Consider the following 13,189-nt stretch of genomic DNA (forward strand, 5'->3'; position numbering starts at 1 on the left):
CACAATTCCTAACAGGGTACCAGTTTATTTATCGGTTTCCGATAAATGTCGTTTCTGGTTGCTTGAGATTGACTATTAAAAATAAGCCAAACTCATATTTACATCCCATACTACACCATACCATAACTCTGTATTGACCTAATATTGAAATACAGTCATTAGAAGCAAATTCAGAGAAATAATAAATACAGTAGAGTCTCACTTATCCAACATAAATGGACCGGCAGAACGTTGGATAAGCGAATATATTGGATAATAAGGAGAGATTAAGGAGAAGCCTATTAAACATCAAATTAGGTTATGATTTTACAAATGAAGCACCAAAACATCATGTTATACAACAAATTTGACAGAAAAAGTAGTTCAATATGCAGTAATGCTACGTAGTAATTACTGTATTTATGAATTTAGCACCAAAAAATCACGATATATTGAAAACATTGACTACAAAAATGCGTTGGATAATCCAGAACGTTGGATAAGTGAATGTTGGATAAGTGAGACTCTACTGTATATACGTTTTACTGTACAACCACCATACATAAGGAAAATCGAACTCAAATTATATGTTTATATTTTTATTCTAATACTTTTGGATACCTTATTTTGTATTTAGTAACCATTTAGCAACCATTTAGTAACTATTTAGTAAATATTTAGTAACATTTTAGTGACTATTTTGTGGCAATTTTGTAGCTAATCTGTAAATAATTTGTAAATAATTAGTAACTATTTTGTGGCAATTTTGTGGTGATTTTTTTAACTAATCTGTAAATATTTTTTTAAATACAGTAGAGTCTCACTTATCCAACATTCTGGATTATCCAATGCATTTTTGTAGTCAATGTTTTCAATACATCGTGATATTTTGGTGCTAAATTCGTAAATACAGTAATTACTACATAGCATTACTGCATATTGAACTACTTTGAGACTCTACTGTATTTTGTAATGGGTACTTTGGAAATAAAGTCACATTTCACCACCATTTCCCATTGGGTTGCTTAAGTTCCTGTTAAATGAAAATCTGCCGTAAATACTATCATAACGCCATTGCAAATTACAGTTTGACCACTTCCCAGAAAGTCAGGCAGCCTTTGCCATATTTATATCAGTTCTATAAAGTGTTTATGTCCTTGGGTTTGGCATATTGGATCACAACCAGGAATGAACTTTGTCGTAGCCTTGCAATGGGGGAATTCCAGAAATTTTCTACTTTCATTTTTAAGAAGTTGGCAAATCGGGCACCGTCTTTCGTGCATTGGAGGCTATAGACGAAGAGGAATCTGGGCCTTTCTCATCGTTCGCTTTCTTCTGTGAGTTTTGTCCTTCTTTTCATGACCGTAGACGTCTAGTAGGTACTTAGCCCTCAATGTAGAGGTCTTTATAATGTATGGTAATGGAGCCTGACCTTTGGGAAAGTGGCTTTGTCAGGCAGCTGGAGGATGCTGGGCTTTGCAGTCCACAATAGAATAAAATATTCTCTTTCCGCACCTCTGGATGTTGTTTAATAATTGGTTAGATCCTCCTTTCGGGGAAGGATACAATAGGATTACGTTGAAGACCTAACAAATTCTTTAAAAACCTGCTTTGGGTGGCATATTATTATTATTATTATTATTATTATTATTATTATTATTATCAACACAACGACGTTGTATGACACAGCAAACAAGATTGATATGCTGGATTTCGTTTCGCAAAACCACAAGTCGAACACTTCCCAAGTGTCTAGGACTGTGTGATGTATTTTCTGATGATGTGTGCAGATCCCAGTAGGGTGGCCTTTTGCAGTTGGCAGATGGTGATTTTGTCAATGTCTATTGTTTCCAAATGCCGGCTGAGATCTTTTGGCACGGCACTCAGTGTGCCCATCACCACCGGGACCACCTGTACTGGTTTCTGCCAGAGTCTTTGAAGTTCAATCTTGAGGTCCTGATAGCGGCTGAGTTTTTCCTGTTGTTTTTCATCAATCCGACTGTCACCTGGGATGGCGACATCAATGATCCAAACCTTGTTCTTTTCCACAACTGTGATGTCTGGTGTGTTGTGTTCCAGAACTTTGTCAGTCTGGATTCGGAAGTCCCACAGTATCTTTGCGTGCTCATTTTCCAAGACTTTTGCAGGTTTGTGATCCCACCAGTTCTTTGCTGCTGGGAGGTGGTACTTGAGGCATAAGTTCCAATGGATCATTTGGGCCACATAGTTGTGCCTCTGTTTGTAGTCTGTCTGTGTGATTTTCTTACAGCAGCTGAGGATATGGTCCATGGTTTCGTCAGCTTCCTTGCAGTGTCTGCATTTTGGGTCATCAGCTGATTTTTCGATCTTGGCCTGAATTGCCTTTGTTCTGATGGCTTGCTCCTGGGCTGCAAGGATCAGGCCTTCTGTCTCCTTCTTCAGGGTCCCATTCGTGAGCCAGAGCCAGGTTTTGTCCTTATCTGCTTTTCATTATTATTATTATTATTATTATTATTATTATTATTATTATTATTATTATTATTATTAGCTCAAGGTGTCAATTACGAAAGAAAAAGTGGCACATTATTATTCTTGTTGCTGTTGTTGTTGTTGTTGTTGTTCTGTAAAACGTTTATGGCCTTAGGGTTGGCATATTGGATAACAATCAGGAATGAACTACAGCTTAGCCTTGCAATGGGGGAATTCCAAAGATGGCAAAATTATATAATAATAAATCAATCATTTATTTTTTATTTTTATATTAATAAGTCCTTATTATTATTATTATTTCCATCACGCTGCAAGTCAGTGAAACCATGGATATGGCTTCCACAATGCAATTCTATGGTTTGGAAAAGAATCACATTGAAGACCTAACAAATTTCTAAGGAGTCTGCTTTAAGTCTCTTTCAAGAGAGAGAAAGTGACACATTGTTGTTGTTGTATTGTTGTTGTTATTATTATTTCCACCATGGTGCAAGTTAGTGAAACTAAGGATATGGGTTTCACAATGTAATTTTATGGTAACTTTTTAAGAGAGAAGAAATGGCGCATGATGATGATGTTGATGATGATATTAATATTATTAATATGACTGATGATTCTATTATATTTATTAATAATTATTAATAATTATATGATTGCTATAATTGCATTATTATTATTATTATTATTATTATTATTATTATTATTATTTCCACCGTACTCCGAGTCAGTGATACCATGAATATGGGGTCTATCAAAATAAACGATAGCCACAGTGGTATCAAAACAAGGATTTATTAAATAATAATAATAATGTCTGGGTTGTGGTGGCAGAGCGGGTTAAACCACTAAGCTGCAGAACTTGCTGACCGAAAGATCGGCGGTTCAAATTCGTGGGACAGGGTGAGCTCTTGTTGTTAGCTCCAGCTTCTGTCAAACTAGCAGTTCAAAAACATAACAATAATCTATATATATAAAAATATAATGTACGTTTGTAGGACCGAGTTAACAACAAAACCACTGGACCAAATGGCACCAAATTTGGCCACAATACACCAACAAATCCAAGGTCTGACCTCCACTCAAAATAACCTAAACAAATAAACAGGAATGAATATCCTTGCAGCTTCAAAGCCTGGCTGATTCTCATGACTTTATTTTCCATACCACCAGACCACGCCATAACAACGTGTGGCCGGGCACATAGCTAATAATAATAATAATAATAATAATAATAATAATAATAATAATAATAATAATAATGTCAACTGCAAAAGGCCACCTTACTGGGATCTGCACGCATCATCCGAAAATACATTACACAGTCCTAAACACTTGGGAAGTGTTCAACTTGTGATTTTTTTGATACGAAATCCAGCATATAGATTTCGTTTGCTGTGTTATGTCTTTGTGTCACTAATAATAATAATAATAATAATAATTTTATTTATTTATTTATTTATTTATTTATTGCAACATTTATATCCCGCCCTTCTCACCCAACAGCGGACTCAGGGCGGCTTACAATAAAACACACATATAAAACCTGTACAATCTATATATATAAAAGAGTGATGGCATCATGGCGACCAACAAAACAACAAAACTACAGGCCCCCCAACCTCGAAATTTGACAACACAACCCATCATCCACGCCTCTAGGTTGATACAACAAAAAGAAAAGAAAAATAAAGTCCTAATTAGAGAGAGAGGAATAATTGCTTTTATCCAATTGCTGCCAGTTAGAAGGCTAAGCTCCTCCAACTTGGTCTCCGAGCAACCCAATAAAAAATAATAAAAAACACTAAAAAATTAATACAATAAAATACTATAATAACAGAAAATAACTAAAAATAATACAAGAAAATAATAAAATATAATAAATAAAAATATAACTTACAATAAAATGAATAAAAATGCAAATAAAGTCAAATAAAAATTACACAACAATTTTTAACCAATACCACCACCACTTTGCCACAGCAACGCGTGGCCGGGCACAGCTAGTACACTATAAATCAGTTAAAAATTAACTTACATAAAACATTCATAAAACACATTATAAAATACAGATAGGCGTGTTCAAGTTTATTATAATGATGATGATGATGATGATGATGATGATGATGATGATGATGATGATGAAATGAAACTGATTTTGAGAGGCTTCCAAACATTACAAATTTAAAACAAAAAAACCCAATAAGTTTTGATTCTTAAGTTTTTGGCATGATCCATGCCCACGTGTCGGATATTGCCTCGTAAGTACAAAACTAACGAAATAGTTCCGACGGATGATGAGATACAAAAAATTTGCACATGCCTAGCTTTGGATTGTATAAGGAAGGGTTAACAGTTGGAGACTGTCTGTGCCTAACATCCTTTCCTACAATATCCTGGGATGTCTCACTTGGGATGAGAGAGCTCAACATGATCTTTTCTTTATTGGAAACGTCAGAAAAGTGCTGCAGGAAGGTCTACATTCATGCCTCTTTTTGTTTTCAGCTTGTGGCACAATCTGATCCCAAAGGCCGTCGAGCAAAAGCTGAGTGAGCGAGAGCCAAAGATGCTTTTTTCTTTTGTCTAAGAGAGACGAGGCTATTCTTAGTCACAGATTCAACATTAAAGAATCCTGAGCCAGAAAAGAAGAAACCACAGAGGAGATTGGAAAAATACGGAGCCTCAAAAGCTACAAAATCCAGGTTTCCGTAGCAGTTAAAGCGGAACAATAGCACCATAAATGAAGGCACGGCAAAGCAGCAAAAGCTAGCATGGTGTAATAATTTTGAGTATTGGAATACGACTCTCGAGATGTGAGTTCGAATCTCCATGAGAACTTGGAAACTTAATAAGCATTAAGTCACGTGTTCTCAATCCTGGAAAACCCAGCGTTATAGTAGTCTCCATAAGTTGTAAATGACATCTGAATAATAACAGAAGAGCAACAAAGTCAGAACCGAGGCAATTTGCACTCCTTCAATTTGGTTCGAAAAAGAGGCAGCTACTGATGGAAATGCAGAACTGAGATGAGACTCAAATTCAGTTTCACAAGCCAAGAAAAACTTTTTATAATAATCAGAAATGAGAATAGCAGTGTTTAAATCAATTTTTAAATATCAACTTTTAAAAATATAACTAATGGTACATTGCAGCGGACAACTGTAAACTTTGCACATTTCGCATCATATTCATGTAACACAAGCCAACAAGTATTTTTCATCAGATATAATTTTAGGTCATTCTTATAGAGTTTTATGTGCTGAATTCAGATCTGTGTTTATTTTTTCTCTATTACGTGTAATTTTTGCAATGAGCATGGACAGGAACTTTTGGTTGGTGAGTTTGGTTATATATATTTTTCAAAAGCACTGGAGCTGATTTTCCTCCTTTGAACAAAAAATTAAAATGTGTTAGCTTGGAGGGAAAGATTCAGCTGCTGCTAAGGTAAGTCATATTTTGAATGTATTGTTTTCTCGTTTCTGATCCACCTTGTTCTACAATTCATTGAATTGTGATACTGCTGTGCATATATATATATATATATATATTGAATAAGGTTTTATTTATTACCGCGGTGTGTTATGTCTCTGGATTTCTTCCAAGGGGAATGTTGTTCCAAAAAAAATGAATATGAAACTGTTGTGTGGTTTGCCAAATAAATGACACAAAATGTGAGATTGAGTGTTTAATGGAGGAGGAAATCAGGCAACCCTATGTGGTCCAATATTTATTTATTCATTCATTTATTTACAGTATTTATATTCCGTCCTTCTCACCACGAAGGGGACTCTGGGTGGATTACAATGCACATATACATGACAAACATTCACTGCCATTAGACATATAACATATAGACACACACAGAGGCAATTTGATATTTTCCAGCTTCCGGCTTCATGAAGCCGGCTTCCGGCTCGATTCCGGCCACAGGGGGAACTATTGCTTCATCGTCCACTTGTGACACCGAGTCCTTGATGGTAGTACTTCCTCATTCCTTTCCGCACCCTGCTGGCAGTTTTATGGTGTCGTAAATTTGTTCAATTAGCCTCCCCACGTAAAGCGGTACCTAAATTTTCTACTTGACAGATGCAACTGTCTTTCGAGCTGCTTAGGTCAACGGCGAGCTAGGCTATTAAATGGTCAGGAGCTTAATCCGACCCAGGCTTCGATCTCATGACTTCTTGGTTAGTAGTAATTTATTGCAGTTGGCTACTAACCAGCCTGTGCCACAGCCCAACCCAATATGATTTTCTCACAAGGGAGTTTCGTGCCTCAACTGTGTTTCTCTGTGTCTGGATCTGGCCTTCGGTTTTTATCCATATAATCCTTTCGGTCCAAAGGAACAGTTTGTGTGCTGCAAATATAAGGACTTAGAAAGCAGGCAAAGAAATAGAACAGTCTTGCTTTCAATTCCATATTAATTTGGCCCAAAAGCTCCTGGTTTCAGTGGCTAGTTACACTATATTTTATTCCTGGGTTATACATGTCATTTGCTAATTAGTTCTATCATGAAAACATAGGGGAAATTGGTTAAAATGCAAAAACTTTGTTTTCACAGGACATCCTGCAGCACATTTTGCTCTACTTTATCAATGAATATCTCATTGAATCTCAACTAACTCAATATAATTTGTGGCAGCCACAAAAACAAAATTTCCGGAGTAGAAAAATTATTTTCAAAGTAAGGACAGCACAATTAAACAGGACGTAACACTTTCAAACCAGTAACAGAACATTTTTCAAATTTCATTATTAGTGTTTAATAATAATAATAATAATAATAATAAATTGAAGAAGGAGGCAGAGGGCCTGATTTTTGCAGCCCAAGAACAAGCCATTAGAACCAATGCCATCAAAGCCAAAATTGAAAAGTCGACAACAGATCCCAAATGTAGATTCTGCAAGGAAGCAGATAAAACAATAGATCCCGTCCTCAGCTGCTGCAAGAAGATTGCACAGACAGACTACAAGCAGAGGCATAACACCTTGCTCAGATGATTCATTGGAACTTGTGCCACAAATACCATCTGCCTGCGACCAAGAACTGGTGGGATCACAATACAACAGCCAGCATAGTCATCTTGTTTGTTGTGTACTAATCTTGTTGTGTATATAATAATAATAATAATAATAATAATAATAATAATAATAATAATAAATAATAAATAATAACAATAATAATAATAATAATAAAGTATGGCAAGCTATCAAGAGTAGATCAATAGGTACTGCTCTGGCGGGAAGGTAAGGGCACTCCATGCAGTCATACCGGCTACATGACCTTGGAGGAGTCTATGGACAACGCCGGCTCTTTGGCTTAGAAATGGAGATGAGCACCAACCAACAGAGTTGGACACGAATTGACTTAAGGTCAGGGGAAAACCTTTACCCTATACATACATACCTTTACCTTTATCCTATACATTCAATCCTGTGTATGGTTCTTTCACACGTTGGATTTTCTTGTTTTATATTTTATCCTATTTTCAAAATACTTTTGATAATTTTCTTGTTTTATATTTTGTTATTTTTTTAAATTTATAAATCCAATGTGCATTCATTGATAAACAAGGATGCCTTCAAGGCTTTCTCTTGATGCTGCAATAAAAACAAACAGGGACTTCGTCTAGGAAGGCCTGTGTGCGCCTGCGCGGAAACGTGTGTCAATGGGAGACAGGGAAGGGGCTGCTTTTCCTTTAAATATGCAAATGACTCCTAAGGAGGCGGGCAGAGCGGGGCTGAGAGAGCCAGCCAGACTCTACCTGCCTTCCGGGCGGCCAATCAGGAGCGAGATGATGGCGTCACTTCAGGCCCCGCCCCCTCCGGAAGGAAGAGAGAGGATGAAGTGACGTCTTCTTTGGAGCGGAAGAAGGAAGGAAGGTAGGTTTGGTTGTTCAGCGCTTCCTTCCTTATTTCCTTCTTGTTTCCTCATCTTCTCCTCCTTCTTCCCTTCAATTTGCTCTATTTCTTCTTTTAATCTTCCTCTCTTTGAACCTCTTCTTTTCCTCCCTTCCTTCCTTCGCTCTCTTCTTTTTATGTCTTCTTTCTTCTTTAATAATAAAATATATAGTAGAGTCTCGCTTATCCAACATCCAGCAGAATGTTGGATAAGCGAAAATGTTGGATAATAAGGAGGGATTCAGGCAAAGCCCGTTAAGTGTCAAGTTACGTTATGATTTTACAAATTAAGCGCCAAAACATCATGTTTTACAACAAATCGACAGAAAAATATAATACAGTAGAGTCTCACTTATCCAACACTCGCTTATAATAATAATAATAATAATAAAACTTTATTTATACCCCGCCACCATTTCCCCGTGGGGACTCGGGGCGGCTTACATGGGGCAGAGGCCCAAACAACACAAGGACAAAATATAAGCAACATAATACAATCACAATATAAAACAGATAAAACAGTAATGCAATATATCAATTAAAACAACAATACAAGATAAAAAATTACATTAAAAACACATAAAAGGTAAGACCGTAATAAATACAGTATAGATTATTAAAAACTCTCTAGGGCTGATTAATTAATGACTGTATCTCCGAAGGCCTCATGACTGTATCTCCGAAGGCTTATCCAACGTTCTGGATTATCCAACGCATTTTTGAGTCAATGTTTTCAATACATCGTGATATTTTGGTGCTAAATTCGTAAATACAGTCATTACTATATAGCATTACTGCGTATTGAACTACTTTTTCTGTCAAATTTGTTGTAAAACATGATGTTTTGGTGCTTAATTTGTAAAATCACAACCTAATTTGATGTTTAATAGGCTTAATCTCGCCTTATTATCCAACATATTCGCTTATCCAACGTTCTGCTGGCCTGTTTACATTGGATAAGCAAGACTCTACTGTATATTGTATATGCATATGATATTAATATTATTTTGTAATACAATATAATACTAAAATACAATATAATAATATTAATTATATATTACAGTAGAGTCTCACTTATCCAAGCCTCTGGATTATCCAAGCCATTTCTGTAGTCAATGTTTTCAATATATAGTGATATTTTGGTGCTAAATTCGTAAATACAGTAATTACAACATACCATTACTGCATATTGAACTGCTTTTTCTGTCAAATTTGTTCTAAAACATGATGTTTTGGTGCTTAATTTGTAAATTCATAACCTAATTTGATGTTTAATAGGCTTTTCTGTAATTACTGTATTTACGAATTTAGCACCAAAATGTCACGATATATTGAAAACATTGACTACAAAAATGCCTTGGATAGTTCAGAACCTTGGATAAGGGAGTCTTGGATAAGTGAGACTCTATTTCCATTTTCAACATGAGCTAGGAAGGGAAAGGGGGGAAATTGTGGCGGTAAGGAAAGTTTCTTGCTTTCATACTTTCATCTTTTGCTTCTTTCTTGACTAGGGAAATGAGGATTCTATGGAGCCACCTCTTGAATGCAGTAAGGATACAGATAACAAAGGAAAAAAGATGATCCAAGTATCTGTATTACAATTAAACACCCATATCACTGTTGACATGGAGGAGAAATGCCTATATAAATGCCTGGAATGTGGAAAGAGTTTTACTCAAAGGGATCATCTGCAGCAACATCTAAGAACTCACACTGGGGAGAAAGCTTATACATGCCTGGAGTGTGGAAAGAACTTCACTCAGAGTGCAGATCTACATAAACATCATAGGACTCACACTGGGGAGAGACCCTATACATGCCTGGAGTGTGGACAGAGCTTCTCTCAGAGTGGAACCCTACGTTCACATCAAAGGACTCACACTGGGGAGAAACCTTATACATGCCTCGAGTGTGGAAAGAGCTTCACTCAGAGTACAAGCCTACGTTCACATCAAAGGACTCACACTGGGGAGAAGCGTTATACATGCCTAGAGTGTGGAAAGAGCTTCATTCATAGTGCAAGTCTACGTTCACATCAGAGGACTCACACTGGGGAGAAACCTTATACATGCCTGGAGTGTGGAAAGAGCTTCGCTCAGAGTGCACATCTACTTTCACATCAGAGGACTCACACTGGGGAGAAACCCTATCCATGCCTGATGTGTGGACAGCGCTTCACTGAGAGTAGAAGTCTACGTTCACATCAAAGGGTTCACACTGGGGAGAAACCTTATACATGCCTGGAGTGTGGAAAGAATTTCACTCAGACTGCAGATCTACATAAACATCAAAGGACTCACACTGGGGAGAGACCCTATACATGCCTGGAGTGTGGAAAGAGCTTCACTGAGAATGGAAACCTACTTAGACATCTCAGGACTCACACTGGGGAGAAACCTTATGTATGTCTGGAATGTGGAAACAGCTTCACTCATAGTTCAGGTCTACGTTCACATCAAAGGACTCACACTGGGGAGAAGCCCTATACATGCCTGGAGTGTGGAAAAAACTTCACTGAGAGTGGAAGTCTACGTTCACATCTAAGGATTCACACTGGGGAGAAACCTTATAAATGTCTGGAGTGTGGAAAGAGCTTCACTGAGAGTGGAAGTCTACGCTCACATCAAAGGATCCACACTGGAGAGAAACCATATAAATGCCTGGAGTGTGGAAAGAGCTTCACTCTAAGTTCAGGTCTACGTTCACATCAAAGGATCCACACTGGGGAGAAACCCTATACTTGCCTGGAATGTGGACAGAGCTTCACTCATTGGTCAAGTTTACATTCACATCAAAGGACTCACGCTGGCGAGAAATCCTATACATGCCTGGAGTGTGGACAAAGCTTCACTCACAGTTCAAGTTTACGTTCACATCAAAGGACTCACACTGGGGAGAAACCCTATAAATGCCTGGAGTGTGGACAGGGCTTCGCTCAGAGCGGAGATCTACATAGACATCACAGAATTCACACTGGGGAGAAACCCTATACATGCCTGGAGTGTGGAAAAAGCTTCACTCACCGTTCAAATTTACAGTCACATCAAAGGATTCACACTGGGGAGAAACTCTATGAATGTATGATGTTTGGAAAGAGCTTTTCTGAGATTTCAAATCTACATAGACATAGAATTCATGTTGAAGAGAACATTGGTATTTGACCCCCAAGAGATAGAGCTTTCCAGATTTTTCATGTTGGTGACACACTTTTTAGCCATGCATCCTTTTGTGACATGGTAATTCAGTTCAACTAGCAAGCTGGAGGTTAAACCAACCCCATATAAGATTTTCAATATCTATATAATATAATAATACTATATAGAGATAAGTTTCATACGAGAGATGAGACTAAGAAATAGTTTTTATCACAGAGCTGTAACTATACTGAACTCCACAGTCTTGCATTGATGTGGCATTGGGGGCTGTGGGGTAGTGGTTGGGGTGTGGAGGGATGGGTGTGTTGTTTTTGTGGTGTGTGCTGGGAAAAGCATTTAATTTTGATGTACAATGACAATAATGCTATTCAATCATTCTATATAGTACTAGCTGTGCTTGGCCATGTGGTACTGTGGCAAAGTGTGCTGGTATGGGAAATAAAGTATTAAGGAACTTGTGGTAGTTAGTATATGTTATTTCCTAAATCTTGTGAATATACATTGGCATTTTGGGTTATATAGCTGTGTGGAAGGGCCTTGAGTCTACACTGCCATATAATCCAATTCAAATCAGATAATCTGTATGTTATAAGCAGTGTAGAAGAGGCCTAATTGAACCCTGCCTGCCTCCTGGTGCCATTGTTGTTGAGGAGGTTGCTATGACCTGAAGGGAGCGGGGTCTAAAGGGGGGGCTACCTTTCTGACTGGCAGCCAGGGGGAGAATGACTCTTCCTCATCCTCTGTAATTTGGACTCTTATTTTTCTAGGGTTTTTTTTTTTTTTTGCTGAAAGTCATAGATTGGATGACTATTCCTTTTGTGGCCAAATTTGGTTTGATTTGGTTTAGTGGTTTTGTTGTTTACTCCATGGGAAAAACACACATTACATTTTTAAATATATAGATTTACTGTATAAACAATTCTTGTGGTTTCCTCTGTAGCTGCTCCATGTGGTTCATCACAAACATGGTTATCAACAGATTTTATTTTCTTGATTAGAAACTTATCAATTTGTGTGGTAATTGACTGCAACTCAATTAACAAATTGAGCAAATAACAAAAGCTATAACAGAACCTACTTTTGAACATGCCAGCACTCCCGTTCTGTAGTGAATAAACAGAGGCTGGATAGCCTTCCACCAGTATTCAAAGTTGGCCATGTTGGAGGTGTATGCCAAGTGTGGTCCCAATCCATCATCAATTGGGTTCACAGTGTTCTCTGGGTTCTGCCAAACTAGCAGTTCGAAAACATGCAAATATGAGTAGATCAATAGGTACTGCTCCGACAGGGAGGTAACAGCGCTCCATGCTGTCATGCTGGCTACATGACCTTGGAGGAGTCTGTGGACAATACCGGCTCTTCGGTTTGTTTATTTATTTATTTATTTGCGACATTTATATCCCACCCTTCTCACCCCGAATGGCGGGTTACAAGTATATATACATACAATATATTATATGACTATATTGCAGTATTATTAGTAATATTGCATGTAATATAAATATACAATTATAATAGTGAATTATAATAATTACTACATTGTATTACATAATAATATTCTTATTAATATTACATGTATTACACGACTATATTGCAATATTATTAGTAATATTGCATGTAATATAATTATACAATTATAATAGTGAATTATAATAATTACTACATTGTATTACATAATAATATTCTTATTAATA

General features: G+C 37.1%; 1 protein-coding gene across 1 annotated transcript; it reads left to right on the forward strand.

The window, feature by feature from the left end:
* Positions 1–8,176: 8,176 nt before the first annotated feature.
* Positions 8,177–11,954, forward strand: LOC103282201 (gastrula zinc finger protein XlCGF57.1-like). Its single transcript, XM_062961756.1, has 2 exons — positions 8,177–8,322; positions 9,852–11,954. The coding sequence occupies exon 2, from the start codon at positions 9,867–9,869 to the stop codon at positions 11,499–11,501; it is 1,635 nt and encodes a 544-aa protein (XP_062817826.1). The 5' UTR covers positions 8,177–8,322; positions 9,852–9,866; the 3' UTR covers positions 11,502–11,954.
* Positions 11,955–13,189: the final 1,235 nt, after the last annotated feature.

Source organism: Anolis carolinensis, unplaced genomic scaffold, assembly GCF_035594765.1.
Source record: "Anolis carolinensis isolate JA03-04 unplaced genomic scaffold, rAnoCar3.1.pri scaffold_9, whole genome shotgun sequence".
Taxonomy (NCBI): domain Eukaryota; kingdom Metazoa; phylum Chordata; class Lepidosauria; order Squamata; family Dactyloidae; genus Anolis; species Anolis carolinensis.

Excerpts from the sequence above, each read along its gene's own strand:
- LOC103282201 (XM_062961756.1), top strand. The coding sequence starts at position 9,867 with ATGGAGCCACCTCTTGAATGCAGTAAGGATACAGATAACAAAGGAAAA.